This window comes from Ascaphus truei, chromosome 5 (assembly GCF_040206685.1).
Source record: "Ascaphus truei isolate aAscTru1 chromosome 5, aAscTru1.hap1, whole genome shotgun sequence".
NCBI classification, from domain to species: Eukaryota; Metazoa; Chordata; class Amphibia; order Anura; family Ascaphidae; genus Ascaphus; species Ascaphus truei.
This window is the reverse complement of record NC_134487.1, coordinates 25350019-25376799: the sequence shown is the minus strand read 5'-3', so window position 1 is coordinate 25376799 and position 26781 is coordinate 25350019. Positions and strand designations below refer to the sequence as shown.

The 26781-nt window shown below is 43.9% G+C and overlaps 1 protein-coding gene and 1 long non-coding RNA gene across 2 annotated transcripts in view; one reads left to right on the top strand and one right to left on the bottom strand.

Annotated features, from left to right (window-relative positions):
* Positions 1-26142, top strand: LOC142494884 (uncharacterized). The gene is made up of 3 exons (XR_012801599.1): positions 1-324; positions 1882-1998; positions 25521-26142. It is a non-coding gene; the product is annotated as an uncharacterized LOC142494884 (long non-coding RNA).
* Positions 5191-26781, bottom strand: part of PRPF18 (pre-mRNA processing factor 18) — a 32915-nt gene continuing 11324 nt past the window's right edge. Inside the window, exons 4-10 of the mRNA XM_075599517.1 lie at positions 23967-24080; positions 23178-23324; positions 19290-19358; positions 16610-16750; positions 14441-14512; positions 10694-10849; positions 5191-5649 (exon numbers count right to left, since the gene is read on the bottom strand). Coding sequence (XP_075455632.1) covers positions 5569-5649; positions 10694-10849; positions 14441-14512; positions 16610-16750; positions 19290-19358; positions 23178-23324; positions 23967-24080 — 780 coding nt within the window. The 3' untranslated portion in view covers positions 5191-5568. The remainder of the gene's footprint in view (positions 5650-10693; positions 10850-14440; positions 14513-16609; positions 16751-19289; positions 19359-23177; positions 23325-23966; positions 24081-26781) is intronic.

Below are 26781 nucleotides of genomic sequence, written 5' to 3'. Positions count from 1 at the left end.
GCCCGCTGCAGGCAATTAATGTGCGGGCAGGGGGCCGGGCTGCCGACAGGGGAGGAGAGCGCCCCCCCCAAGAGCACGGCACCCCGGGCTTTGTCCAGGCTATAGCTACGCCCCTGCGCTCACCACAATGCTTTGCATCCGCAGCAAGGCATTGTGGGGCATAACTTTGGCCGTTCCCACAGTAATTGACGACTATACTTCCCATGCTGTCTGGATCTCGGAAAAAAATGTTTTCTAGCCGGGGCTGAAACAGTTTAAAACCACTGTTATTAACTAGGAGCTTAAAGTCTATGTTCTTATGAATGCCATACTATAAACTAAAAGGTTAGTGCAGGGGTGGGCAAACTGGGGGGCACGAGATTCTCTGCGGGGGCGCAGCGGTTACATAGGCCCCGCGCGCTTCCAGAAGGCCTCCCTAACTTCACTCAGGAAACAAACGCTGGCACATAAACCCAATTATCTCTAACAAATGCAGAGCCTACTATGCCGAGGTTGAAGCATTCAAAACAAGTATATAAAGTATGGAATACCCATTAAAAAAAAACACAATCAACAATACAAATATCTAGAATAGTACTTGAGATACCTGAGCCTTACATGAGCTGAATGATATATAGCAATATTATGATCTTAATATATCATATGATGATCTTATGATACATCCTACTTAATATATGTCCATATATAATTAATCCATAGTGACAAGAGGTTAATGTTGTTTAGATAAGTAGGTAGGATCTTGAGACTCCAACATGGGGTCCCTGAATAACTACAATAGTTTGTCAAATAAAGCGCTTTATAATAATTTCGGAAACTGAAGCAAACACAGTATCCTCTACCTCTCTGATTAGAGTTGGGTTCCTCCTAGTTGGTGTATAACTAGACAAAGTTGGGTCACTTTGAACTTTCAACAGGTAGGTATATGCCCAAATCAATTTTAAAAGTGATACATAAAAAATACTTAAACACCATGTAGGTGTAATAGCTAGGAATAAATATATGCATGTAGCTAGTTGGATATACTAGCATATGAAAGTCCTCTTAGCACAAAGATGTCCTTGTATTTACCTTGGCTTCTATGCAGGTGTAGGTTTTTCCTATGTTTAATGTAACACCGCCGTTGCCTGTCAGGCGTGTGTGCGTCACGGCTTGCCCCGTCTAACGTGGGTTAGATTTATGGGGTGGGCGCCAATGATGGAAAATGGAAGGTACCTGTGCTATGCTGGCACAGGGGAATCTCTCTCCACGGTATCTACGTTGTAGCTGGAACCTAGTGCACCGGTTCTCTCCTCCCCGGTCTGCCGCTGCACTCGTCTGTCCGGGTCTACACGCGGCTTGCGTGATTATATTTGCTCTAGGAAACAAACACTGCAGTGGAAAGCCAAGGATAGCAGTGCATATGTATAGAGGACATTCTTCACTCCAGTAATGCTTTAATGTGGTGCAGCGAGAACCGCTGTTCCTTGTGTCCGTCAGCCTCCGCCCATCCGGGTTACTCTTCCTCCAACTCTGTATCCACAGGTGATGTTTCGTCAGGATTCAAAGTTTGGCGCCAAGACAGAGGCTGTGTATCTGATTAGAACTTGAGCACAGTGGTTCAGGATCTTCACCCTACGTGTAATGTGCATTTCACACTTTATGTACTTGTTTTGAATGCTTCATCCTTGGGCACCTCGGCACAGTAGGCTCTGCATTCGTTAGAGATAATTGGGTTTATAAACCGGAGTTTTTTTTCCTATTTGCCAATTTGTTTATATTTTGTCTCCGCCTGCAGAACACCAATTTTCTTCAAGGACCTGCAAATTTTTGTAGGTGAGGTAACCATTACACAGATTATAATTTAATAGTCACTTTTTATTATTGTTCGTTATTTCCCTTTAGCACCCCTTATTTTTTTCACTAACCTTGGCTCAGACGGGTTCTGGCGACGCGTCATCATGGCAACGCAGCATCAAATAACACTGCAGGGTCACGTGACATCAGAACGCCGGAGCCAAGGTAAGGGGGGAGGGGGGAGGTTTAAAATCAAAAGAAGGACTCTTTTGACATGTTCTTTACTCAGTACTTCTAACTTTGGAGACATTAATAGTTACTCAGAGGGTCTGCAATGAGCCTCCGCCTCAAGCATGGAGAGTGCAACGTGATGGCGGCATATTCAACACCATAGCGGGAATACAGAGTTAGCCCAACAAATGTAATTGCCTGCATGTTTTCACTATACCGCACCCTGACCCAGGGGATGAAGCATTGAGGCCAAACTCACTGAGCACCCTTGTTTAATCCCTTTAAAAAATAAATAACAGCGGGTAACGTTACTCATTTACTGTATATACACAATGCAAGCACTAACCATTTATTGATTCATTCATATACGCTGATTCAGAGAATTTGATAAACTCTCCTTAATAAAACATTTCCCCTTTTTAAATTGGTAACTATTTTCTGTAGGCCTGGCCTTTTTCTGAGTGCTTAGACAGTGGCCAGGCCTTTTCGGTTAATTCAATTAGATCATAAAAAAAAAAATGAAAAAAGTGCTCACACTTTTACAGCTACAATATATACTGCAAAATGCCATCAAATATTGACTGCTTGGAATCAGTTTCGTGCATTGGGGCGCTAAAGAACCACACCTAAATTCTGAAATGTATTATGTAACATATGAACAGAGAACTTATCATCAATAGCCCATTAACAGGCCAGCTAGTGGCTGCAATCTGGCTAAGAGACTCCATGATGAAAACCAGTTGCCATAACAGTTTCTACTTCTGCTCTCTTGGGAACCAAACCGGCTCTCACACTCTCCGCAGCTGCAAACAGTTACATAAAGATGCCGTGAGAAACAGGTCCTCACGCCCCCTTCACTTTCTCCAAATCACAACACGATGTCCTTCTGCAAACTCGTATGGGATAAAGATCTTCTGTTACGAGATATACTGGATTCTGTTTGAGTGGCTGTGCGGTAAAGAAAATATTTCTTAAGCTATTCTAATGCAAGTGACTGTGTAAAGCTGATAAGTCAAAAAGATTATTCATTCATGACACAAGGGCATGCGTTGTTTCAGGGCCACAGCACGATGTTGATTTTACCCTTGGTTTAAATGCAGATTTATAAGCTGTCCGAGATGCATATGCAAGATTCTCCAGTAATAGTAGAAACACACAGTTGTATTATTACCGTGGGACTTGCTCTCTTCAGAAATCAAAAGCGAAATAATTGTACATCAGAAACCACAATACTTTTATCAGACTAACATTTATGGCCAGCTTTACAGGGGGAAATGGATTCTGAACCAAAAATATATTTTTTATGGACAATAAATGCGATTGGTTTTATTTTACTTTACAACATAAGAATGGGAGAACTTGAGGGGAGGAGATGAAATTAAAGTAAAGCACTGAAAGAAGCCAGTTAATTGGACTAGAAAACTACAGTACAGGCATACCCCGCATTAACGTACGCAATGGGACCGGAGCATGTATGTAAAGCGAAAATGTACTTAAAGTGAAGCACTACCTATTCCCACTTATCGATGCATGTACTGTACTGCAATCGTTATATACGTGCTTAACTGATGTAAATAACGCATCTGTAACAGGCTCTATAGTCTCCCTGCTTGCGCACAGCTTCGGTACAGGTAGGGAGCCGGTATTGCTGTTCAGGACGTGATGACAGGCGCATGCGTGAGCTGCCGTTTGCCTATTGGGCGAGATGTACTTACTCGTGAGTGTACTTAAAGTGAGTGTACTTAAAGCGGGGTATGCCTGTACACAGTAAATGCTTCCAAGCAAAAAAATGTTTTCTAGATCCGATAGTGATCATAAAATGGGCTTAACTAGTATCTCAGTGGTAATGAAGCCTGTGAAGCGGGTGAACGCGGTTTCATTTCCAAGGTCAGCCATGTGACCTTGGACAAGTCATCAATCTCACTGTGTCAAACACCAAAATGAGATTGCAAGCTCTACAGTGCATGGGGTCGTTGTGCTTGCAAACGGTCTATGTACAGCGCAGTGAACATGGTAAGCACTACACAAGGGAAAAAAAAAATATATATAGAAGTCTCCAAAATTCTTTTTAAGACAGGTCACCTGCATACAGTATACACTGCTGATGAAGAGTGTTACAAGTTGACGTTATGGGAGCAATGAAGAGGCGATGCGAATTCCACATTGCTCTAGGAAACGTCAAAATATTCTATTACTTGCTGGTTTGGGGATTTTGTAAAAGTACACCATCCAATTCTGTGCGCATCCTTTAAAGAAGCAACGCAAGAGCTGCAGGTCAGGAGCTTAACCTGGAGAGTGGCAGGCTCAGGGGAAATGCAAGGAAGTACTGCCGGGAAAGGAGGTGGATTTATGGAACAGCCTCCCAGCAGAGTCTGGAGGTGATAGGGGCTAATACAGTCAGGGAATTCCGAGGTACGTGGGATAGACACAAGGCTATTTTAAATGCGAGAGAAAGCTAGGGATCAAATAGGGTCTCTAAGGTTTTACAGCAGATGGGGAAATGAGCAGGCACGGTGGGCCAAGTGGTTCTGATCTGCCTTCAAATTCTGTTTCTATGACTTCGGATAACACTTCACAAAAAACAGTCAGTATAGGTGTACAAGACCACATGTATTTATTTAAAAAAAAAAAAGTGTAGCCTAGCATACAGTAGAACTGAAGGAAACAATGTTTTATAAATTAAATAAAGTAGAATAACGCCATTAAAAAAAGACAAGTGTTTTACTAATGGGTTAATCCATTTGTTTTAATTTACAACGGACACAGAACACGGGGTGTCAAATCTTATTTTTTTTTGCTCCATCCCTGGTGTCAGGTAAATCAGATTTACACACCCTGCCTTGTTAGAAGGCCAGCTAGGAAACAGAATAGGATAGAGGACACATAGCCTGAAGCGCAGCTTCTTTTATATATAGGTTTGTGAATACTGGAACCTATGCCTGCACACACATGGTTTCTTAAGCGCCGTCAGGATGTCAGGAGTACACCTACTAATAGCCTCTACCACATGCAGGAACATCAGTAGTGATGGCCGAGAAATCTTCGCCGTGGAACCGTAATGTATTTTTAATAGGTGTGGCAAGTCACAATTCAACCAACAATACTTGTGGCATAAAACATTGAGCGATGCATAACATTTCAGAAAAACACCTCCCCCTTCTTCAGGATTAAAAGCCAGATCAAGGGGAAGAGCGGTACGGATTTATTAAAGCAGATTGTACATCAACTCTTGAGATAGAAAAAGCTCAAGTGATTTATATTACACTTTTTTTTTAAACTCGAGATTCAAAAACTACTCTACATACAAGTAATGCACAGACATTGTTAGTGCGGCAGTGAATAAATACAGCATCCTCCTGATCGGCCCACATTAAACATGAATGTGCTATTGAGTCATGTTTAGATGGTTTGAAATAGCATACATTTCTTTAAAACAGAAATGCGGGAGAGATGGGCCGTTTGGGTGTTGGCTGCAGAACTATTCATAGCGATTTTTGGCCGGAGATGTAAGAAGTCTGACGCTTAGATCTGGTAGAAGTCAGCAAGCAGCACAGAAAGTCACTCTCACAATGCGTTGTACTCCACACATTTTGAAGGATCTGTGGAAAAATGCTTCTGGCAAATTGTCATTAACCTCTTCAGCCCCTATAGAAAATAAATAAAACATGACGTTAGATATACACACACAAAATAAGGACCAACAGATTGCGAGGTAGAGTGTACGCCCTATCAATAAAGGAAGGCCTCTTGACAACTGTGATAGTTAAGCTGATGGCGTTCGAGAGCAGACGGCGCACAAACCCGGGAGGAGAGCCGTTAAAGACGTGACACAAACTGGTTGGCAATATACAGCAAAAGGGTTATTGCATTCACAAAACAAAATGGGAACTTACAAAATGTGAAAACTACAGAAACAAAATGGAATGTAGAGACAAGAAGCATGCTTTATTATGCACGAATGGAAATATATAACACGTAAAAGATTGTAAGATTAAATAATATATACATACATACTGAATAAAAAAGGTACATCTGGCTCATTTATTAAGGCACTGGGTTATGGAATCAACATTTCAATTTAAACCATTTGTATTATCGCTCCACAGCCAATGTGTGGTTCCTGAGATATTTGCACTTTTTGTCACCAAGGAAGAATACTTTCCCAGAGGGGACAAGATGGACGCTAGTTCGGCCTCGATCTGACAACCAATAGAGAGGCACAGTGTCATCAGGAGGCGACTATGTGGATCATAGTTGATCCCACTACAATACTTTGTGTTTTATGCCTCAGAAACAGGCGGAAAAAAATACAAATATCTTGAGAGCCAGGGGGTCAGGGACTGCAGCCCGACTCTGGGGGAATCCCTCAGTTCAGGTAGTAAAGATATTCCCAACTCCATCCTCAAGATCCCCCAACCTGTCTGGTTTTAAAGGATATCCCTGCTTCAGCACAGGTGGTTCAATCAAAATGACAGCCACCTATGCTGAAGTAGGGACAGCCTTAAAACCTGGAGTTGGGAACAACTGAGGTAGCACATGAAAATAAATAAATACACTTAAAAGAATTGCGATAGCTGGTTTAAAGGTTTAGCCTCAGCCAAAGTCATCTCTAAGCTAAAAATCTACTATAGATTTTCAGAGTGACTTTCTCCCTGGCCAACTTGGAAAAGTGTAAGGAAGTTAGTGAGGAGCCTTGAGAAATGTATGTTTTAATGAGGGGGGACTGCACCTTTAACGTTGATATACCTGCAACAATGGTTCCAACCATGTATATCACATTTAGAAGAGACAGACAGACTTTTCTAATGGAGTCGTCTAAAATGTATTTTAAAATCCTGCCTTGTGCTATACAACCCTTTGAATTACCAATACATGGGGGGGGGGGGGGTCAATGCCAGTCCTCAAGCCTCTCCCAACAGGTCAGGTTTTCAGAATATCCCAGCTTCAGCACAGGTGGCTCAGAGGCTCAGTCGAAGACTGAGTCACCTGTGCTGAAGCTGGGATATCCTGAAAACCTGACCTGTTTGGGGGGGGAAATGAGGGGAGGAGGAGGGAAGAGAGGGAGGGGGAGAGGAGGGTAGAGAGGGGGGGGCAGGAGGGAAGAGAGGGGGGGGGAAATGTTTGAGGATAGGAGTTGTGCGCCCCTGATCTGATGGATGGAAGAGTTTTATCTATCACAGCAGGCTACCTCGTGCCACCGTGGCTTTTGTGCTTTTTCAGCCAGCTCGGATAATGATTCTCATTTCGGAGACGTTTAATGGCTGAACAATTAAACCACGTCTACTACAGTGGACATTTTTATTGGCACTTTTGAAATGTGCTTGTTTTGGCAGATCTGCACATGTGCCTGAAAGTTCATTAAAGCAGCCCATGTTATGGGTAGTAAATGCTGGACTATACTGGCGGTTCGGAGAACAAAAACAAACCTTATACCTGTACATTGTCATCTGTTTAATCAGTAATATGATACATCGCTATACCATGCACATATGGAAACGGCCAAGCTTGTCAAAGCTTTGTATTAATATAGCACTGCCACATCATTAAGGGGATGCTGGCGGAATAAAATGTACATCTTGCCTGCCAATTGCAGGTATGCTTAGTACCTTTCCCAGCCACACACTACAGGTACGGAAAACAAGGAGGGAAAAGCACAGCACTACTTCCATGCATTAAAGAGCGCGTTCCCATGGATAAAAAGATGCAGTCATTTAATGGATCATGAAAAACAACATACAAGGGCAAGTAGCCCACTCCACTACAGGTACAATGACAGATACCATGAAATATGCCCTTTATATTGCTTTTGCCACATAGCTGTGAAAGAATGCTGCAGCAATTCCTGTTGAGCAGCCACAACGGACACAACTGACAAGGATGGCATTCTCAGTGAGCCCCAAGGGCAGAGGAGGAACTAGGTATTTCTGCGCCCGCGGCAAGTTCCACCAACTTTTGTTTATATAGAACCAAGGGAAAACAATCCTGTCATTTTTAATTATTTGTGAATCTTATGTACGTTCTCTCTGTTCTCTCAAGTTTCTCACCCCCCCCCCAGCCCTCCCCACAAGTCTTACTCCCCCCCACACAAGTCTCTCTTACTCCCCCCCCCCCTCCCCAAGTCCCTACGTGTGGAGAAGGGGGGGGGGAGGGAGAAAGGGGGTTCCGTCCGAGCGGCAGAGACCAGAAGTTGTGACAGACTTCCAGATCGGACCGCTGGCCCGCCCCCTCTGCTTCATCACGCTCCCTCCTCTGCGGCCCTGCTCGCCCCTTTCTCCCCCATCCCCGTAGTTCAGGCCTCTGCCCTAAATAATTATTTACATTCATTTCTCTCTAAAAGAAAGTTCCTAGAATGTCGCAATACCATCCTAGCCCGTTACTAGGTTTAAATACCTGGGCATATGGTTTGACTCCCATTTAACATTTGGGTTGCACATCGATACCCTGATATCCAGAACCTATGCCAAACTAGGTGTACTTTATAGGAACAAATTCTCCTTATAGGGCCAGCGACATCGCGGCAAAACAAATGCCTTATCGCCGTCGCTTATAGTGCACGCGACTGCGACAAAGCGGCGGAGCTACCAGAAATCGGGAGCTTCTCTGCGCCTCTGCCCTCCCCTTTAATGTCATCCAGCGACGTCGCCTAAACTTCAAAATACAACTCGTCGCAATGGGTGACGTCATCGGTCGCGTCACCGTCTGTATAAGCGCAGCCTAACTCTGCTGGTCAGAAAGCGCATCGCACAGTAGATGCTAGTGATAGACTATGGGGACATAGTATACGGCTCGGCACCCCAAACCCACCTTAGCAAACTTGACACCCTCTACAATAATATGCCATTTTGTTTTCCAATGCAACTACAGGCAGTCCTCGTTTTACAACGCTTCGCTTTACAACGAATGGCTTATCCAACGCTATGCAATGCATACCTATATTCATTTTTACAGCGCCAAAACGGCTTATAAAACGCTCTTACGACGCTTTGCAACGTTGTTTATGTGTGTGTGTGTGTGTGTGTGTGTGTATATATATGCATACACAACGTTGCAAAGCGTCGTAAGAGCATATACAGGCATACCCCGCATTAACATACACAATGGGACCCGGAGCATGTATGTAAAGCGAAAATGTACTTAAAGTGAAGCACTACCCTTTTCCCACTTATCGATGCATGTACTGTACTGCAATCGTCATATACGTGTATAACTGATGTAAATAACGCATATGTAACAGGCTCTATACTCTCCATGCTTGCGCATAGCTTCGGTACAGGTAGGGAGCCGGTATTGTGTTCAGGACGTGCTGACAGGCGCATGCGTGAGATGCAGTTTGCCTATTGGGCGATATGTCCTTACTCGCGAGTGTACTTAAAGTGAGTGTCCTTAAACCGGGGTATGCCTGTATATAATATTATATTATACTATATAATATATTATTTATTATGTTATATTATATATATAATACAGTATATACACTATATAATTTATGTGTGTGCTGCATATCTTATTGCCTGCGTAAAATATTTGGTGTATTTTAGTGTTAAAAATGCCTTCAGGAACGGCACCTTTCATTTAAACAGTGTTCCTATGGGAAAACGTGTTTCGCTTTACAACGTTTCGCTATCCAACGCCATTTTGAGTAACGCATTGTGTCGGATAACCGAGGACTGCCTGTACAACACACATCACCGCGAAATGCTCAAAGAACTAGATTGAGCATAACTTGAGTCTAAGCGCAAATTCACCTTTCCTTTCTTGCCTTCAAATAATTTCTGGGCAAACTACCCATCTACCTGAACAAGCTCCTCACCCCTACCACATGCAGCACCTATCACCTGAGATCAGACTCCAAGAGACTGTTCATAGTCCCAAGGCTCAACAAAGTATCCGGCCGCTCCTCCTTCTCTTACCGTGCACCCCAAAACTGGAACAGTCTACCGGAGACTCTCACAGCCACAGCCACCACCTGTCTAAGTTCTTTCAAAACTAAAGCTGGTCTCACATTTTAATCTGGTCTGTAACTGTTTCATACGCCTATAATATATATTATCTCTAACTGTGCATGCAATGTCTTGTATATAATGTATAACCCTGTTAATTTAATGTAACCATGTAATCATAACCTCGTGCCCAGGACATACGTGAAAACGAGATGCATTACTTCCTGGTAAAACATTTTTATAAATAAATTAAAATAATAAAGTACACAAATTCAACAATGAAAAAAAAAAAAAAAGTCTTCCAAAACAGCTGGAAATAAAGTTTCAATAAATGCTACATTTAAACACTGCAAAACGTAATCCCTTTGCTGCTTTCTGGTAGTGAAGTTTACCAAAAACTGGCCATTTAACCATTCGAATGCCAGTCCACGGCACCAGATGGCCACAGCCCCTCAGACACGCGGCGGTCGTGTAATTGCTGCTCAGAATTCAATGGCGATGTCCTAGTGTGATGGACATCAAGACATGGTGGCAACATCATGGGGCACTCAAGGGGTTAAGTGGCATTAATATTGTAAGTGCCCCCCCCCCCGCCCCCACAAGACATTCTGCACGGCAAAGCAAGGGTTATTTAAACCACGAAAGCTGCATTTGTTTCAGGAATGTTTGAGCCGCAGTGTGGAAGACTCCAGAAGTTCCCGTACATGAATAGCAGCCGTAATAGTGTTCGGTGACCATCTTGACATTACCTGGATGTATTTCCTCTGCGTTTCATCATTCAGCACATGCGCCACGTGCTTGGAGAAAATCTTCTCACGGCCAGTACGGGCATGGATACCCACCATAGTGACACCAATAGGCCAAGGGGCATTGCCAATAGCCATCTGAAGATAAGCATCATTCGCCTGCACAAGAGATGGAGAAAGAAAAAGCGGTGTGAGTTATACGGCTTACTCACACATCCAAGCCGTATAAATAAGAACATGGAAACCAGTGTGTGAATTTGCCAGTGCAACAAAGTAACTGCTTTCTGTTACACAATCATTGCACACAAGCGGACACTAGAGAGACCATCAAACATTAGGCTGTGCTTATAGTGCCGGCTACATTGACTGTGACGCATGACGTCACCCGTCGCAAAAGTTGTAGCGACGCCGCTGGCTGCAAGGGACGGTGATGTCAGGTTGATGTCGCGTGATTGGCTTATTGCCGTCACGTGGTGTGTGGCCGTCGCGGCAAAAATCAAATTAAATTGATTTCAGCGATTTCGGTCACTGTGTCACGCCTAGAATAGGGGCATGCGACGGATTACGTTTGTTTTTGTTTTTCGCAGGTCGCTGTAGCCAGGACCATAAGCTCAGCCTTTTTCCTTCGGCAGTATCGAGTATAATAATTTAACAAACGTTTTGAAAACGCAAATCGGGGCAATTTATTAATGTGTGGAGGTGTGTATGCGCTATATGTGTGAGAATGTGTGTGCGAGATAATGTGTGTGATGTGTGTAATCTAGCTAAATATCAAATAGAAAAACAACTGTACGTGTCATAAAAATCAATAGAAAAATACTTCAACCAAACCAGGTGCGATAAACTCTTAACCCTCCAGGAACAATAAGCAAAATTATTTCAGTCTTTCTTCATCCGACCTGGTTTGGGTGAAGTACTGTACACGTACACACCCAGGATTTCCTTTTCTGTTGTGCAATTATGTGTGTTGCACTTATTACATTATAATTCCCTGTATTCGATCAGCTTTCCTTCTTGTAATGCTGTATACATTGTAGTTTAGGTGAAACCTCAAAGTCAAAATTTTCAGAAATTCTAAAACCCAACACATTTTCTTGGGAATTGCACGTAGCGAGCTTTTCATCGCGGGAGACAAAAACGGAGACATTTGTGAATGCTCCTACATGCTGATCCAGTAGCGGTAGCCCAGAGCCGACACTGCGCCCCTATCCTTCTGGCTACATTTAGCGACCGACATGTGTATGTTAATAGACACACACACTAACATCTGAGATGAAAGAGTTGAGCTGCTCCAACATGCAATTTTTTAGCTAGGACCTGACCTTTAAAAGTTCCCAACGCAAACCTCCCCATGTAAAAATGTTCTTGGGATTTCCGAAGAACAGTTACAGAACTCACAAATAAAGAGACCCATTGTTAACCTCATGTTTTCATCCTAAACCACAAAAGGCCCCTCGAGCCAAGGCCAAAACTGATGAGCTTTGAAACACACAAGACAGACCCATTCAGAGCATAATTACTGCTTAACCTACTCTAAATATAGTTCGTGCCATTATAGATTTATGGTACATCTGATACAAAGTCTACAAATAAACACAATATAACATGTCAGTGCAACCTGTGTCTCATTCTAATGATGCTTGTATCACCAGCAAACACATATACCGTGAAGCCCTAATTACCACAACTAACACAGAGGGTCCTGCAAGGCACTGCATACAATGTTAGAGGTGCAAAGGTTTTAATTTGCCTACAAAAATGACCCCTGTAGGTGTTGGCTTATCAGGACATGTGGGCTATTAAAAGGGAACACAGAGACGACTGTTCATTTCAAGTTACACTGAAGCAGACATTAAATGAGAAATCCAAGCGCGGCTTTTCTATTTATTTTTAACATAGGATTGAAGCAGGGAGCTGAACAGCGTTAATTTCAGCTCCGGGGACCCGCTGCTTCCTGAGATACTTACCTTCGTAGGGGATGAAGGTATCTCGGTGGGTTTAAAGCTGCCAGTCCTGTGGGCCAATAGGAAGTTGCGCCGGATAACATCATGGCTTCCTATTGGCCCGCAGCGTGTGGTAGCTTTGACCGCCACCATTATGTGAACCACAGGTAGCCTAGCAGAGTGGGACCCCCTACGGAAGTATGTATCTGGGCAAGCAGGGCGTCCCCAGATCTGAAATTAATGGGCGTCAGCTCCGGAGACCCCCTGCATGTGGATTGCAACTTTAAGCAATAATAAAGAACACCATTGAGCACATTCACGTCTCAGACAACACAGCCAGAAACCATTCACACAGGACAAGACCCAGGAGGTCAAAAACAGATGTCTGTGTAGGTTTGCTGGCCATGCACTTCAGTAACCCAGGCACAAGCGTAAAGGGATCCATGTTAAACTGGATCGGAAGCAAAAAGTGACAAACTAGAAATGCTCACTTCCACATCATTACCCAGAATTCCTGGCTGCAGTGGAAGAAACATTGCGTGCTTATGGGGTAAAGCAGGTTTGGGTGGGACCTGCAGAAATGTTAGTGTGTTTAAAAGGTATTCTTTATCAAAGCTGCATTTAGGTACAGTCACTGTACTGAAGTGAGTCAGGTACATTGCACATGTTTAAAAAATGACTGGCTCCACATGTGCAGAAAGAGCCCACTGATCCATGAAACATAACGGAGGCAAACTATGAGAAAGCACATACTGTACATGGACAATTCTCCACTGCTACATTTCTCAGATTGTGAACACACACACAGACACAGACACAAAGACTGGATAGCACAGAATTGATCTCGATCCCGAGACGAATCTTTAATATGTACAAGAACCTATTTTCCTGCCTGTCAGAATATCCTGGCAAAGGTAAGAAACTTGGCACCTTCAACCAGGAACACACAACAAAAAAACGTTCCCAGCCTGGTGTCTGGAGCCCGACTCATCTTTCTTGTTTGTTTAAATCTGTTTGTTTTCTGGCAGTTGAACCCTTAACTCAGCTCAGCATTAAACCGTCACACGTTCCTCAATACGTCCCAAAACGTACGTGCATTGTTAGGCATTTCTTTACGGTTATGCTAAAAGTACACCCGATATGCAATGTCTGACGAGATAAAGCGACCCTGCAATCAAACTGATCCTAATAACCAAAGCTGTCACAATGGGGTCCACCGTCAGTCATACACGACAGTTCTGCAGGGCATTGGCAGAACATTAAACACATTTTCCTTGCATTACTGTGGCACCAAACCCACATTTCTTCTGCCATCCTCCATATAACTAATAGGAGGTTACAGTGATGTGGTCACGACACACTGCCAAAAAACATCCATGCAATGAGGATATAGAAAGGTTTGACACACACACACACACCTTAAAGAGAAAATGTCTATTGACTGCATTATCCTTTCATATCTTTTGTAACAAGCACAGCACTTATTTAGTACATGTGCTATAATAAATAACACAAAACAACAACACTTTGCATTACTTTCTCGGAGGATAATGGACAGATTTATACATGGGTATCTTCCACTTTCACACAGGTTCACAGGGCCACTGTGCGGTGTTTGCCATAAATGACTTGTAATGAGACAGCAATAGGACATGGGAGTTCTCACACCAGCACATAATCAGCCCCTGTGGGATATTTGTGGCATGGAATACATTGTTTAGTGCACAGAAAAAGTGAGCTGGGTTCCCATGGAACAACACACGGACGGATCTTGAAGACAATTGCAGGAAAGGACACCTTCATTTACCTTCACGTACTCTCTTTGCAACATGAATTTAATAATATCCGTTATCGATTCTTTGATGTCGGCAGAAAGGATCTGGAGCAGAAAATAGGAGAATTATGTATTAAAAAACAAATATATTATATTTCTGAAAAAAATAAATAAAAAAAAAGTGTTTCACATGATAGAATTACTGCTCTCAGCTGGTGGCACCGCCAACCTCTACAAATGTTCAACTCTCCCTGAATATGAACCTAGCTGAGTGTTTCTCACGTGTAGTATATTAGCCAGCTGGTAGTCAAGAAAACAAGGCCTTGCACTGTGCACCTTGCACTAGGCTTTGGGATCGGGACGATGCATGTAACGTGATCAAGTAGCAGTATTATCTATAGAACAACCCAGCTCCAATAACCCCATACTGATTGCCTCTATATGGTACAACTCCTTTTTGAATGGCCATAAGCTGTTGTAAGAGAATGCGATGTGTACATAAAATACCTATACCCAGCACTCCAGTATAAAAGAGAACTGAGACCTTTAATAGCAGGTAACTCTGGAAGCCAGCAGTCTTTGGTCCAGAAGGTGCAGTCGCCCAATTGGCCAAACTGAACTAAATGACAGCGATATATTTACAGCTCCCTTGTGACGTCCAGTGTTAAGAGCTCAGGGAGTTCGAGTGGGCACAAGGTCGCAACCCCAGAAGTCCGGTGGCACTCTGCTACCAACAGACTTCTGACAACAAGAGGCTGCTTGTTAATCAGGTGTTTACCTCTTGCTCACCCTGGTAAGGAGGGCCAAAACAATAAAATGAGGAGCTTTGCTTGTGCAATCACATGCCGAGTACACACAATAAAAAGCCCTCCCATGTCCAGGTCAACGTCAACCAACTCGGAAAAAATATTCAGATAATTATGGTCTAATTTTTGTAAACATTCATTTTGAGCCCAGCAGAGATTGCACCTTTAACTGTTCAATAGGTCAGACTTTTATGCACCTTGCCTATCACTGTGGTGGAGCAGGGGTGCTCAACTCCAGTCCTCAGACCCACCAACAGGTCAGGTTTTCAGGATATCCCTGTGGACCGGAGTTGCCCAGCCCTGGGGTGGAGAAAACATGGCCGACATTCCCAGCGCCGCTTTAAAATGAAAAACAATTTAAAAAAAAGTTTTTCTTTCCCGATTTCTGTATCCTTAACGCACCATTCTCATAGTTCCCTTTTGGACCATGTGGAACTGTACCTTTAAAAAACAGAACACAAAACAGCCGCCAATGAGCCAAAGTGTAAGTGCCACGGGCCCGCATCCGTATGTGGAAAGCTGATTGTGTTTACGGCTGGCGCTTTACTCCCTTGCATGGATCATAATTAACAGAATTCCAGTGGCTGCCGAACGGCACATCCTGAAACTGGAAGCTTCCCCTAGACCACAAAATACCTTGAAGCTGCACGCCGTAGCAGTTAACCTCTGCGGTGCTGAAGCCCGGCTTACAAACACCCCTGCACGGTGACCTTTTTCAGCAGCACTCTGCAAAATGGCGGCCGAGTCCTGATTCCTGGCCAAAGTTTTCAATTTATGAACAACAAATATTTGTATGCGTAAGAGCATTAGGCCTGAGGCCTGTTTGTAATACTGCAGGGTTTGTGGTTGTAGCGCCGTGGCTTCAATGAACCCTTTCAGTCCTGGAGAACTGTGTAGGCAATGAAATGGGAGGACGACAGGCCGCCTATGTATATTGGAGGCTCAGCGGTAACCCCTCTCCTAGCTTTCACCAAGGATTCGGAAGCGGGCAGCTGTTTAGTGGCGCACTTTCCCAAGGCTTCAGATGGTGTATAAATGGCAGTACAATTGGCAGACTTATTTTTGGAATGCACTTTTACATTTGAACACTGGATTGTACGTTGAAAAGCACCTACGGGAAAGTATAATCAGCTACAAACCAAATGAGGTCGGTCTGTAACATAACAACAAAGATGGGATTTTCAAGAAGTTTAAGCCTGGTTCATCTATTCTGCGGCTCTGGTTAACATTACAGTGCTTCATATATGCAGTGTGTCATCTTTAAAAAAAAAAATATAGCGTGAAAGCCCTGCAGAGCAGGTATTGTTCCTGCATTGCTGTTAGCACATGTATATAATTCCATTATATAGAATAAGCAGGTTTTGTCTCATGTTCACCATTGCTAAGAGGATCCCACCTTTTTCCTCAACTTCCTGAAGAGCGGCTTGAGATAGGATTCGGTTTGTTTCTGTGTGGCACTCGCTAGTTTACCATGCACGCTGCGTTTCACATAATCTTCCCTCCCGTTCAGATCCTTGGCCCAAACACCTAGGAGGAACTGGATAGAAAAAATGGAGTAATTACACAGAGCCCCCTGGTGGGCGTGGAGAAAAATGCATCCAATACGTAACACAGGGGCGGCCAACTCCAGTCCTCAAGGGCCACCAAGTAGTCAGGTTTTAAGGCTAATGCTGCTTCAGCACAGATGGCTCAATCTTTGACTGAGCCACCTGTGATGAAGCAGGGATATCCTTAAAACCTGTCCGTTGCCCTTGAAGACAGGAGTTGGCCACGCTAGTTCGACCAGAATGAAATGTGCTCAAAGGCAACGCTGATTTAAAGTTAAAGATTCTGAGCCCATCTAGAAATCTTTCCACCCTACAATCCGGCACGCCCCAAGAGACTCCACAATACCATTAGTTGGGTGCTACAGGATCCATTGCCTTTGCACACCAATCTCCTGGAGTCAGATCCTTTTCAATAAACCTTTAAAGAGTTCATTTAAAATCCATCACAATATAGGGGCATATCAAAAACACACCAGACTTCAAAAACTTCTCTCCCCCCCTCCCCCGCATTTCTTTTATGTACCCCCTCCCCTTACTCTTGAAAAACGATCAATAAAAGCTTAATAAAAGTTTAAAAAAAACTCCCGGAGTAATCACAGAAAGCATAGCGTATTGGAGAAGTAAATTGGTGCAAAACTGTCACTGATCGTTGTGTATCTTTATTTCTCTCTCTTGCGCTCACTTTATTCTGTTTTCGTTTAACGAGGATCGCGGGAAGATCCCCTTGGGGGTTGGGCAGTAAACAAACAATTGGGCCAGTATTACACCATGTGGCTTGTTTCCTGTGCTTGTATTCCAATATTCTGTTTATCAGGCACATCAATGTTTATTAGCAGGAGAGCCCCAGTTATCCTACACCCCACATTTAGCTAGTGATGACAGCAGGATTAGTTCATACAAAACGGGGAAAAAGCCAGCATTGACAATTTGCCTTTATTACCAAGAGTTTACAAATAATCATGAGAGAGGTTAGTAAAGATAGTAAACCCAGCCAATGCATTTGGTTATTATAAGGGCATTCAACTGGTAAAGAAACTGCGGCTTCAACTGACCCTTTAACCCTTTTGGTACCAAATTTAAAAAATAATGTGTAATAGATTTGAATCAGGGGGTCTCTGGAGCTGGACCGTGTTGATTTCAGCTGTGGGGTCCCCCTGCTTCCCGAGATACTGAGGGGGTGCCGGTACCTCTAGCAAGTTTAAATGTTGTGTCACACGGGTCAATAAGAAGCAGCAAGGGGTGACATTTAAGCCGTCATTACAAGAACCCAAACTAGGGTCCAAACTAGCCAAAGCTACTACCGGCACCCCCTGCAGAGAGGCAAGTATCTCGGGAAGCAGGGGGTCCCCCGGTGTGAAATCAACGCGGTTCAACTCCGGAGTACCCCGGCTTCAAACCTATTAGACACACCAAAAAAAAATAGAAAAAATGCTGCTTGGACTGAACCTTTGAAGTCACCAATTACCCATATTTAATTTAAAACAGGTCGGTCGCTGCCATTCAGGGCACTTTGGTCCTAGAAAGCAGTGCGCCCTCAATAGAACAAGGAACTGGGCTGGTCATTTAGGAAAAGCACATGTGAGCGCACATTAAAACATCACTGACACAAAACAAGCCTGGTCAGCTTAAGGTCTAAGAACAGCCATCCAGCAAGCCAAGCAAAACAAGGGCCCAGCCAGGTCTGCCTGCATTTAATGGATGGCAAAGAGATGAAGAGGAGAAGCAGACACTGAACTTAAGAACTTTTGCTTTTCCTGGCCTAATATTCTGTACAAAAGTTTCATGGAGTCTTTGGCGCTCACAACATATTTAAGAGCCGGGCCTTTTATACACCTGCCACATTTTGACAAAGTACAGTTCCCTTCATTTACACAAGGCTAGATTTAAGTGTATTCATATATGCTTCTACTTCTACAGAGCCGGTAATGTTTGAAGCTCTTTAATGAAATGGTATGCCAGACATTATAAAGGGAGAGAAAGTGTGGATGAAACAAAAAGCCTTGGGGTGAAAGAGGACTCATTTCCTTTACCCCGAGGACCTAAAGACTAAAAGACAACATGAAACGGTATGCAAGTGCAATTACCGATAGACAAATAACATGTAAAGAGGAGGAGCATGGTGTGGGTAATACAGAATGTAAAGAAATAAAAGGGATTTTAGGAGGAGGAAGGCAGCAGAGAGCTTTGAGGGAGGAAAGGTTGCAATAGTCAAGACAGGAGAGAACAAGGTCACGGTCACACATTAGTATTTAAGTTTTGAACAATGGATCATTGCAGCGCTGCAGAGAAACCGCAAGTAGCGTGAAGGGGAGAATAAGCGTCATGGGCCCCGGTATGAATAATAGGTACAGAATACGGACTCTCTTATGCTACACAGAAACCATATAAAAACTGTAAGACATTCTAATGTACATAATACTCCTTATATACATATTATTGATCATTTAAGCATTTATTGGGATTACTGCTAAAATCTATTCTCTGTGCGGAAGTTTTCCCAACATTAACATGCCGAAAAAGTAGCTTTACCTTTAGGACTTTGTTTATAATATCCATGTCTTTGTCATCGCTCCCTTGCCCGAGACATTCTCCCAAAGCCTGGAATAAAAAGGATCAGGTTATATTTTTAATAAAACCATCAGGCAAAATATAATAAACCCCACACAACATTCAACCTGAATAAATGTTATGATTGCAGAGAAGCAGGTGTTCCCGATTAATACTTGATGCTTTTGCTAGGTCTTTTATTACAATGTATTCGGAACAAAGAGTTGGAGACCATAAAAACATCAAACACCCTTTCTGAGTACCTGCCTTCCATCACTAAATGACGACGGAGATTCACCAACGTTTGATATGATTATCGCACCGTTGTGTTAATTCCAATTGTAGGATATACACCATACTAAGCTGCATCCGTTATTTGTCTTTTCATCTTGTGAAAACAGTGTGCCCTCATATTCGCAAAATCGCGATCCAGCGTCTAGGACAATTAGCTGCGGCAGTTTCACTGCAGGGCAGTTAGCCGCCACAGGTAATCCTAACCCTATACCCTGCCTCGGGGGAAAAATGGGGACGGTGAAAGGGCCATGACCAATTCTCCCATTCCGCAGCAATCCACCCCTATTAACATCACCTCCCCCATTTATTCCATATGAAGTGGGAAGTCCGCCAGAGTGGAATCATGCCCCCTTCAGCTCCAGGGGCCCACGGGTTCACGAGATACCTACCTGTGAAGTTACCGGTTTAACCTTCAGGTTTTTAGAGGAGGAGATTTACGTAGCCGTCCAAAAGCAAGCCACAATCAATGAATATTTTACCTGTTCCTATTGGCTTGAAACTTGGCAACCCCCCCCCCCCCTGGAAGTAGATTAAATTTTCCCAATATCTCGGAGGACCCCCGTTCTGAAAAAAGCTGTGTTCCTCTCTGGGGGACCCTCCAGTTTCCATACAGTAAAGAAAAAGAAACACGAGTAGGGGGGGTTGCAGCTTTTACCATAGATCCTATGATATTCTCCTGGTTGAGCAATACATTGAAGGTAATGAAGGTCAGGGCTTTAACACAATACCCCACATAGTTGGCGGCTGTTGGGCAAGTTGCACAAAGCTAGTTATTAGAAAGCGCATTAACTCTTGCACTGTGGGAAGTAGTTGTAGTGTATTGCTATACAGGCCCCGCTGAAGGAGTTAAACATTGAAATGAGTCCCAGCTGATACGCAGGGACCAATTCACATCACACGATGTGGTTACAAAGCTATTCATTTCAAAACACCTGTTCTAACCATTCTGGCCTCAATTCAAACCCCCATTTTCCAGATGTTAATGTAAAAATGTGTAGAGAGCTCTGCTGTGAAAAGTCAGTTCCTGCCAGATTGGTTTACACCCTTCAACCTGGAGCGGAATCTCGGCGGAGTCCACGTTTAAATAAACGAGACAACCGTGGGGGGTTTAAAGGAGTTTTAGATGTCATGTCGTACGGCAGCATGGCCCAGCAGGAGGGGGTGCGGTCATCCACCCAGCGGAAAGGGGTGCACAAGATATATTAATCAGCCTTGATCTGAAGGGGTTAAAGGTAGATGCCAGTCCAGAAGTGCAGCAATTGCTTTATCACTCACCCGATTTCTGAAATGGGCTAGTGAGAGATGTAGCAAGACAAAATGGTCATATTTACTATAAACAGTACTACTCCAAAACGACACCTTCGTAAATATGGTCCTTTTCAGCTTATTCAAGTGAACGGGGCCATAATGTGTTTTGTAGCATGGCAGGGGTCTTATGGAGTAGCACTCCTTAGTAAATGTGGCCCACAAGATTCTGCCTCCTGCTTTCAGTAAGGGGTAAGGTTTGCCTATTAAGGCACTGAACAGTGATGCCCAAGGAGACTGTGTAATTCAAGCCCCTATCACTGTTTAACTTGGGCAGACTGCGAGCTGTTTTTAATGCCTCGATATAATTCCTCCTTTATGGAACGACTCTGTAAAACACAAATTCATGACTCCGTGATCCACAATTTACAACTTTTGGGACTCTTTTTAGGGCAGCTCATATAATGCAGGGAAATCAGCTTGCCTTTTTTTTGTGAAATGCTATAGGATGATTATAGAATTCCTCAGAACTTCCCAGAACCTAATAAATCCAGACTCCACGGGTTCCTTTTCCCAACAAAGCCATAATGGCAGGACCATTATGAATAGAAAGGAAAATCCGTTCCAAAGTAAATATATTTGATGAAATCGGTTCCTTTGCATCGCAACAATTGGGTGACAAAGCCCAATTAAAAAATATATAATCTGATTGTTATGAAGTCATTTTTGGCAGCTTGTTTTCCCAGCTCTGTGGTATTTAATCTTCCCATAGGCACCCATAAGAGTAGTCTGGGCAGCTGCCTCGGACATGAAGCATCATTGACTGCTCTAGATCAGGGGGGCTCAACTCAAGTCCTGAAGCCCCTACCCCCAACAGGTCAGGTTTTCAGGAAATCCCAGCTTCAGCAAAGGTGGCTCAGTCGAAGACAACCTCTGATTGAGCCACCTGCGCTGAAACAGGGACTGAATGAAAACCTGGCCTGCAGGGATTAACGTCAGGGGTAGCAGAACCATCACTCAGGCAGGCTAGATCATCCCTTTTATGAGTGACCGATCACAATGATAGAAAAGTACCCCAAAAAGCACCACCGTTTGGAGTGTGTTCACATCAATATGCCTAGAGATTTGTTCTTTAAGGCCGCGCTTATAGTGCCGGCGGCGTCGCCCGAAATCAAATACATTGCCGCCGCCGCGTGCGCTTATAGTGCGAGCGACGGCGACAAAGCGACAGAGCCGTCGCGGAAACGGGAAGCTGGGAAAATTTGATTTGTCAAGTGACGGCCCTCGAACAAATCAAATTGCCGGAATCCCACGACCCAGCCACCCGGTGAAACATAACTTTCACCGGTGGCGCCGTCACCGTCGATGGCACTATAGGCACAGCCTAACCCGTACACTTTGTTCTAACACAGTGCTACACAGTTATGTCAACATAAAACAACAATAATATAATACGGCAGGTGTAAATAAGGTCAACTGATGGCTGCTGAAGGGTTCAGACATAGCGAGGTCTAAAAATAAGATGCAGCCACCTCACGTAGAAAGCTGAGGAGCTGCTCACACAGATAAGTGAACTCCGCAGGCTGGTCTGGACTGCGCACGGACCAATCATAGCACTGTTGTGTCGGAACTTGATGATCACACAAATACACCACAACACTGATCTAGGATACAAGTCAGACAATCCGCTACTTATGCCAATCCACTGAACGCCATTGGTGGGCTAGAGATGTATGAATGTGTGTATGTGTGTATATACTGTAGTGCCATCCAGGTACATAGCACATCACAGCAGTAATGCACGTGACATAATATAACACAATGGGAATAAGCTCTTCATACATGAAACAATCGGAAAGGAAGTCCCTGCCCCAAAGAGCTTTCAATCTAAGTAGTAATTAGGAAGAACTTACAGAGACTGTAGGAGGGGGTTCTGGTAAGTGCGTCTGCAGGGGGACAAGGTCAGTGCAGTAGATGTATAGTGTCAGCCAGCGGAGCTACCCATACCCATCATTTTTCATTAAATTAGTGTGTTTTAAGAAGGGCCCTAAAGGTGCACAGATAGGGTGCTAGTTGGGTATTGAGGGGAAGGGCATTCCAGAGGTGTGGGGCAGAGAGGGAGAGGTTTTAGGCGGGAGAGGGCTTTAGATACAAAAGGGGTAGACAGAAGACATCGATGAGCAGAACAAGAGTCGGGTAGGTGTATAGCGAGGAACTAGGGCTGAGACGTGAGGGGCAGGATAGTGTAGACGTCTACGACAAAGACACAACCATGATACCAATAGATAAAAAAAAATAAAAACTACGAATATTAATTGTCAGAATACATACTTCGAGCTCTTCAATCGTAGTGTTTTCCTCATGAACCTTTAGGTCATGCTGTGTGTCCTCTTCCCCTGGTTCTTGAGTACTAACAACTTCATTTAGATATTGGTGATCAATTATATCCAGGGCAGCCTTCAAGTCATTTCTCAAACCCTGGCAAACAATATTCACAGAAGCATGTGTTACAAAGACCACAGAACTGATGTGTTCAGGAGAGCTGGATAGAGAGCTGGATAGAAGACAGGAAAACAACCTCTCCCCTTCACTCACCGAGTACAGTGAACCATCACAAACACAACGCTGTTCTATTTCAGTTCTTGTTTGGGCAATTATATAATGTTCTAAAGTAGGGGGTGGCCAACTCCAGTCCTCAAGGGCCAACAACAGGTCAGTTTTTAAGGATATTCCTGCTTCAGCACAGTTGGCTCAGTCATTTGACAGGGCCAACTGTGCTGAAGCAGGGATATCCTTAAAACCTGACCTGTTGGTGTCCCTTGAGTGCTGGAGTTGCCCCCCCCCCTTCTAAAGAAAAAATGAAGTTGTAAAAGGGGCAAATGTAACAGAACTTGAATAAAATAAACTAATTCCATCCATACATATCGCCTATTTTATAAAGGTGTTTCAGTTGTTAATTTCAGTAAATTAACTGTGTGTTACTTAGGATTAAAAATGTAGTCACCACAAAGCTGTAGGATGGAAGCATTTTAAAGGACAGAAAAGAGACCGGCCAGCTTTCAGAGGAGCAGTTTTGATTAGTTATTAGTTACAATAGTGTTTGGATTTTGCATCAAATACCTTGTTAACTTCAGGAGCGAGAATTTCTATCTTCCTCAAACGCTGAAATGTATCGTAATCGGTTTCTCCGTAGAGTCTTATGGGCTCACCTCTCTCTCTCAGTCTCCGGATTACCTGGAACAAGAGTACGGTGCACGATTTAAAAATAAATAAGTACATGGGTGATCTGGATGCGATCACTTGGGAGGTCCAATGTGGTTCTGTCGCATGTAACCCATCACACTCGTTTTTCGGTCTGCCACACAGCTTTGTGATCTAAATGGGTCAACATCGGATCACTAGCTTATGAATACCTGTGAAACTGACAAACACTATAGTGATGGATTTCAAATATTACACCACCTATGTTGAGATCTCCGACAGTATCACAGCTATCCTGCAAACCCTTGCTAAGCAGGCAGACTGGGAGAGAGACCAGAAGATAGCAAGGTTGAGCTGTCAACTTACAGATGGGCTGGAACAACGGGATTTGGTAAACCTGATCATTTACAAAGATTATTGAACAGCATGTGATGGATTATAAACACGGAGTGACAATGTAGGAGCTAATCGTGGCCGGGAATGGTTTAGCCGAAAATCATACCGTATTCTTCTCTTTCCGTCTAAATCCCGGAAAGGACTTACTAAAACGGAGTTAAGATATCAACCCTTTCAGTGCCCTAAAGACATATAGTGTAGATCAGGGGTGGGCAAATTCGGTCCCCAAGGGCCACCAAAAGTCCAGGTATTAGGGATATCCCAGTTGGCTCAGTCCCTTGAGGACTCGAGTTGGCCACTCCAGATACAGTATAAACATACAGAATGTCATTGGCTTGTTTGTTTTTTGTTTAAGGGGCTGTACGCGATCGGTCTTCACAGCTGGTCCGCCGGACTGAACCCGGAAGGGATCACGTGCTCGGGAAGTGCCGGCGTGTCTGCGGCCACAGAGGTGACAGGACCCTCTGCCACTGAAGGGGTTACGTGATCTTTAGATTTCAATAAGATGTGTGAAAATGTGGGTCTCGGTGCTAACAGAACGCTATAATTATTCCGGTGCGACACTCCTCACTTCAACTTAACTGCTGCTATCCTACATTAAAAACGCGCCCTGCGTCGTCACTGTTTATTATACGTGTACCAAAGTGGTTTCTCTGATAAGGTTAGGATACAGACAAAACATTCTAGTGTGTTGCATGTTCTAGGCCCAGGGTGCTCAACTCCAATCCTCAAGCCCCACCAACAGGTCAGGTTTTCAGGATATCCCAGCTTCAGCCCAGGTGGCTCAATCAGAGGCGCAGTCAAAGACCGAGCGGCCTAGGCTGAAGCAGGGACTGATTGAGCCACCTGTGCTGAAGCAAGTTCTGTTCTAAGCTGTTCTATTGTTTTTAATTACACCCCGTTTTCACACACTGCGCATCACTTAGGCGCTCTCCTCTTGCCGTTACTAGTGATGGGGGTTTGCACTTGGGACTTGAAGCTGTACTGACGTTAGATGTATTTGTGACGTCGGTAAATTCGGATGTTCCGCGCTGCTTGGTAGGGTTTGTAAACACATTTTTTTTTTCTCGTTCTCAGGAAGAAGACTTATGTTTGTTTGAACCTGAAGAGGCCCATCCGTATGAATACACGTGTCATAATATAACAATGGGAATAAGCGCTTCAGACATGACAGTAACAATAGGAAGGTGAGTCTCTGCCCCAAAGAGCTTACAATCTAAGTGGTAATTAGGGAGAACTTACAGAGACAGTAGGAGGGTGTTGTGGTAAATGCATCTGCAAGCGGCCAAAGTCAGTGCATGCAAGATGTACAGTATCAACCAGCGGAGATACCGATAGGCTTCATTAAAGGTGTGTTCTTAAAGGTGTGTTCTTAAAGGGGGACAGTCCAGGGGTGTGGGGCAGAGAGTGAGAGGTTTTAGGTGGGATCCTTGGATCTAGAGGGCATATGGTAGAGGGAGAAGAGACGATCAGCTGAGAAACTTCCAACTCTGTAAGCAGAAAAAAGAAGTCAAGAGTGGAAGGAGATTTAGGTTGAAGCAGAAGTAATCTTATTGTGAATGGCATCCACCTTGCCGCTAAAGTGGTCAGCAAAGGCTTTAGGAGAAGTGAAGGAGGGAGGAGAAAGTCAGACAAGACGGCGTGGGTTGGATTTCTGAGTGAGGAGTAGTGTTGTTTGGCCTTAGAGAGCAGAGTTAAAATACAGGAGAGAAATGTATAGTGCAGATTTCCTCCATATGCGTTCAGAGGAGCAAGTGCAATAGTGAAGGGAGCATGTTTGTGAATATAGCCAAGGCTGTGGGCTTGGAGGGACAGGTGTGCCAGAGCCGAGAAGGGACATATAGATCAAGAGAGGAGGACGAGGAGAAAAAGAGTTGCATGTCTGGCTTACTGCCATTTTAATTTCTTCAACCGTAGCGGCTGGCTGCGCAGTGGCTGGCGGCAGTAGCTCCGGCGACGGAGTGAGTCGCGGCAATGTGCCGGCAGCCATTTGGTTGCAGCAAAACCAAATGTTCTAGACCGTTCCCCGGAGAGGCTACTTCCAAAACAAGAACGGGCTACGTTACAAAACGCATTTCGTAGCAAGCCACACGTTTCTGAAATATAGGATGACCTGCTGCATTACCAAAAAACAAAACCATAGACCGCCTCTCCCTGCGCACCTTTTCCTGCTCAACTATTTGTAACTGTTTTTACAAGTGGAAAGTTGTCAGTGTAAATTAAAATAACCCTCTCTTCACTCAAGCATTAAGCAGGGGGGGGCAAAGATATTTGGCCAAACCAGGTCACCACAAAAGTAAACCAATACAGTGCAAGCTGTGTGCTCAGGACAGTAAAA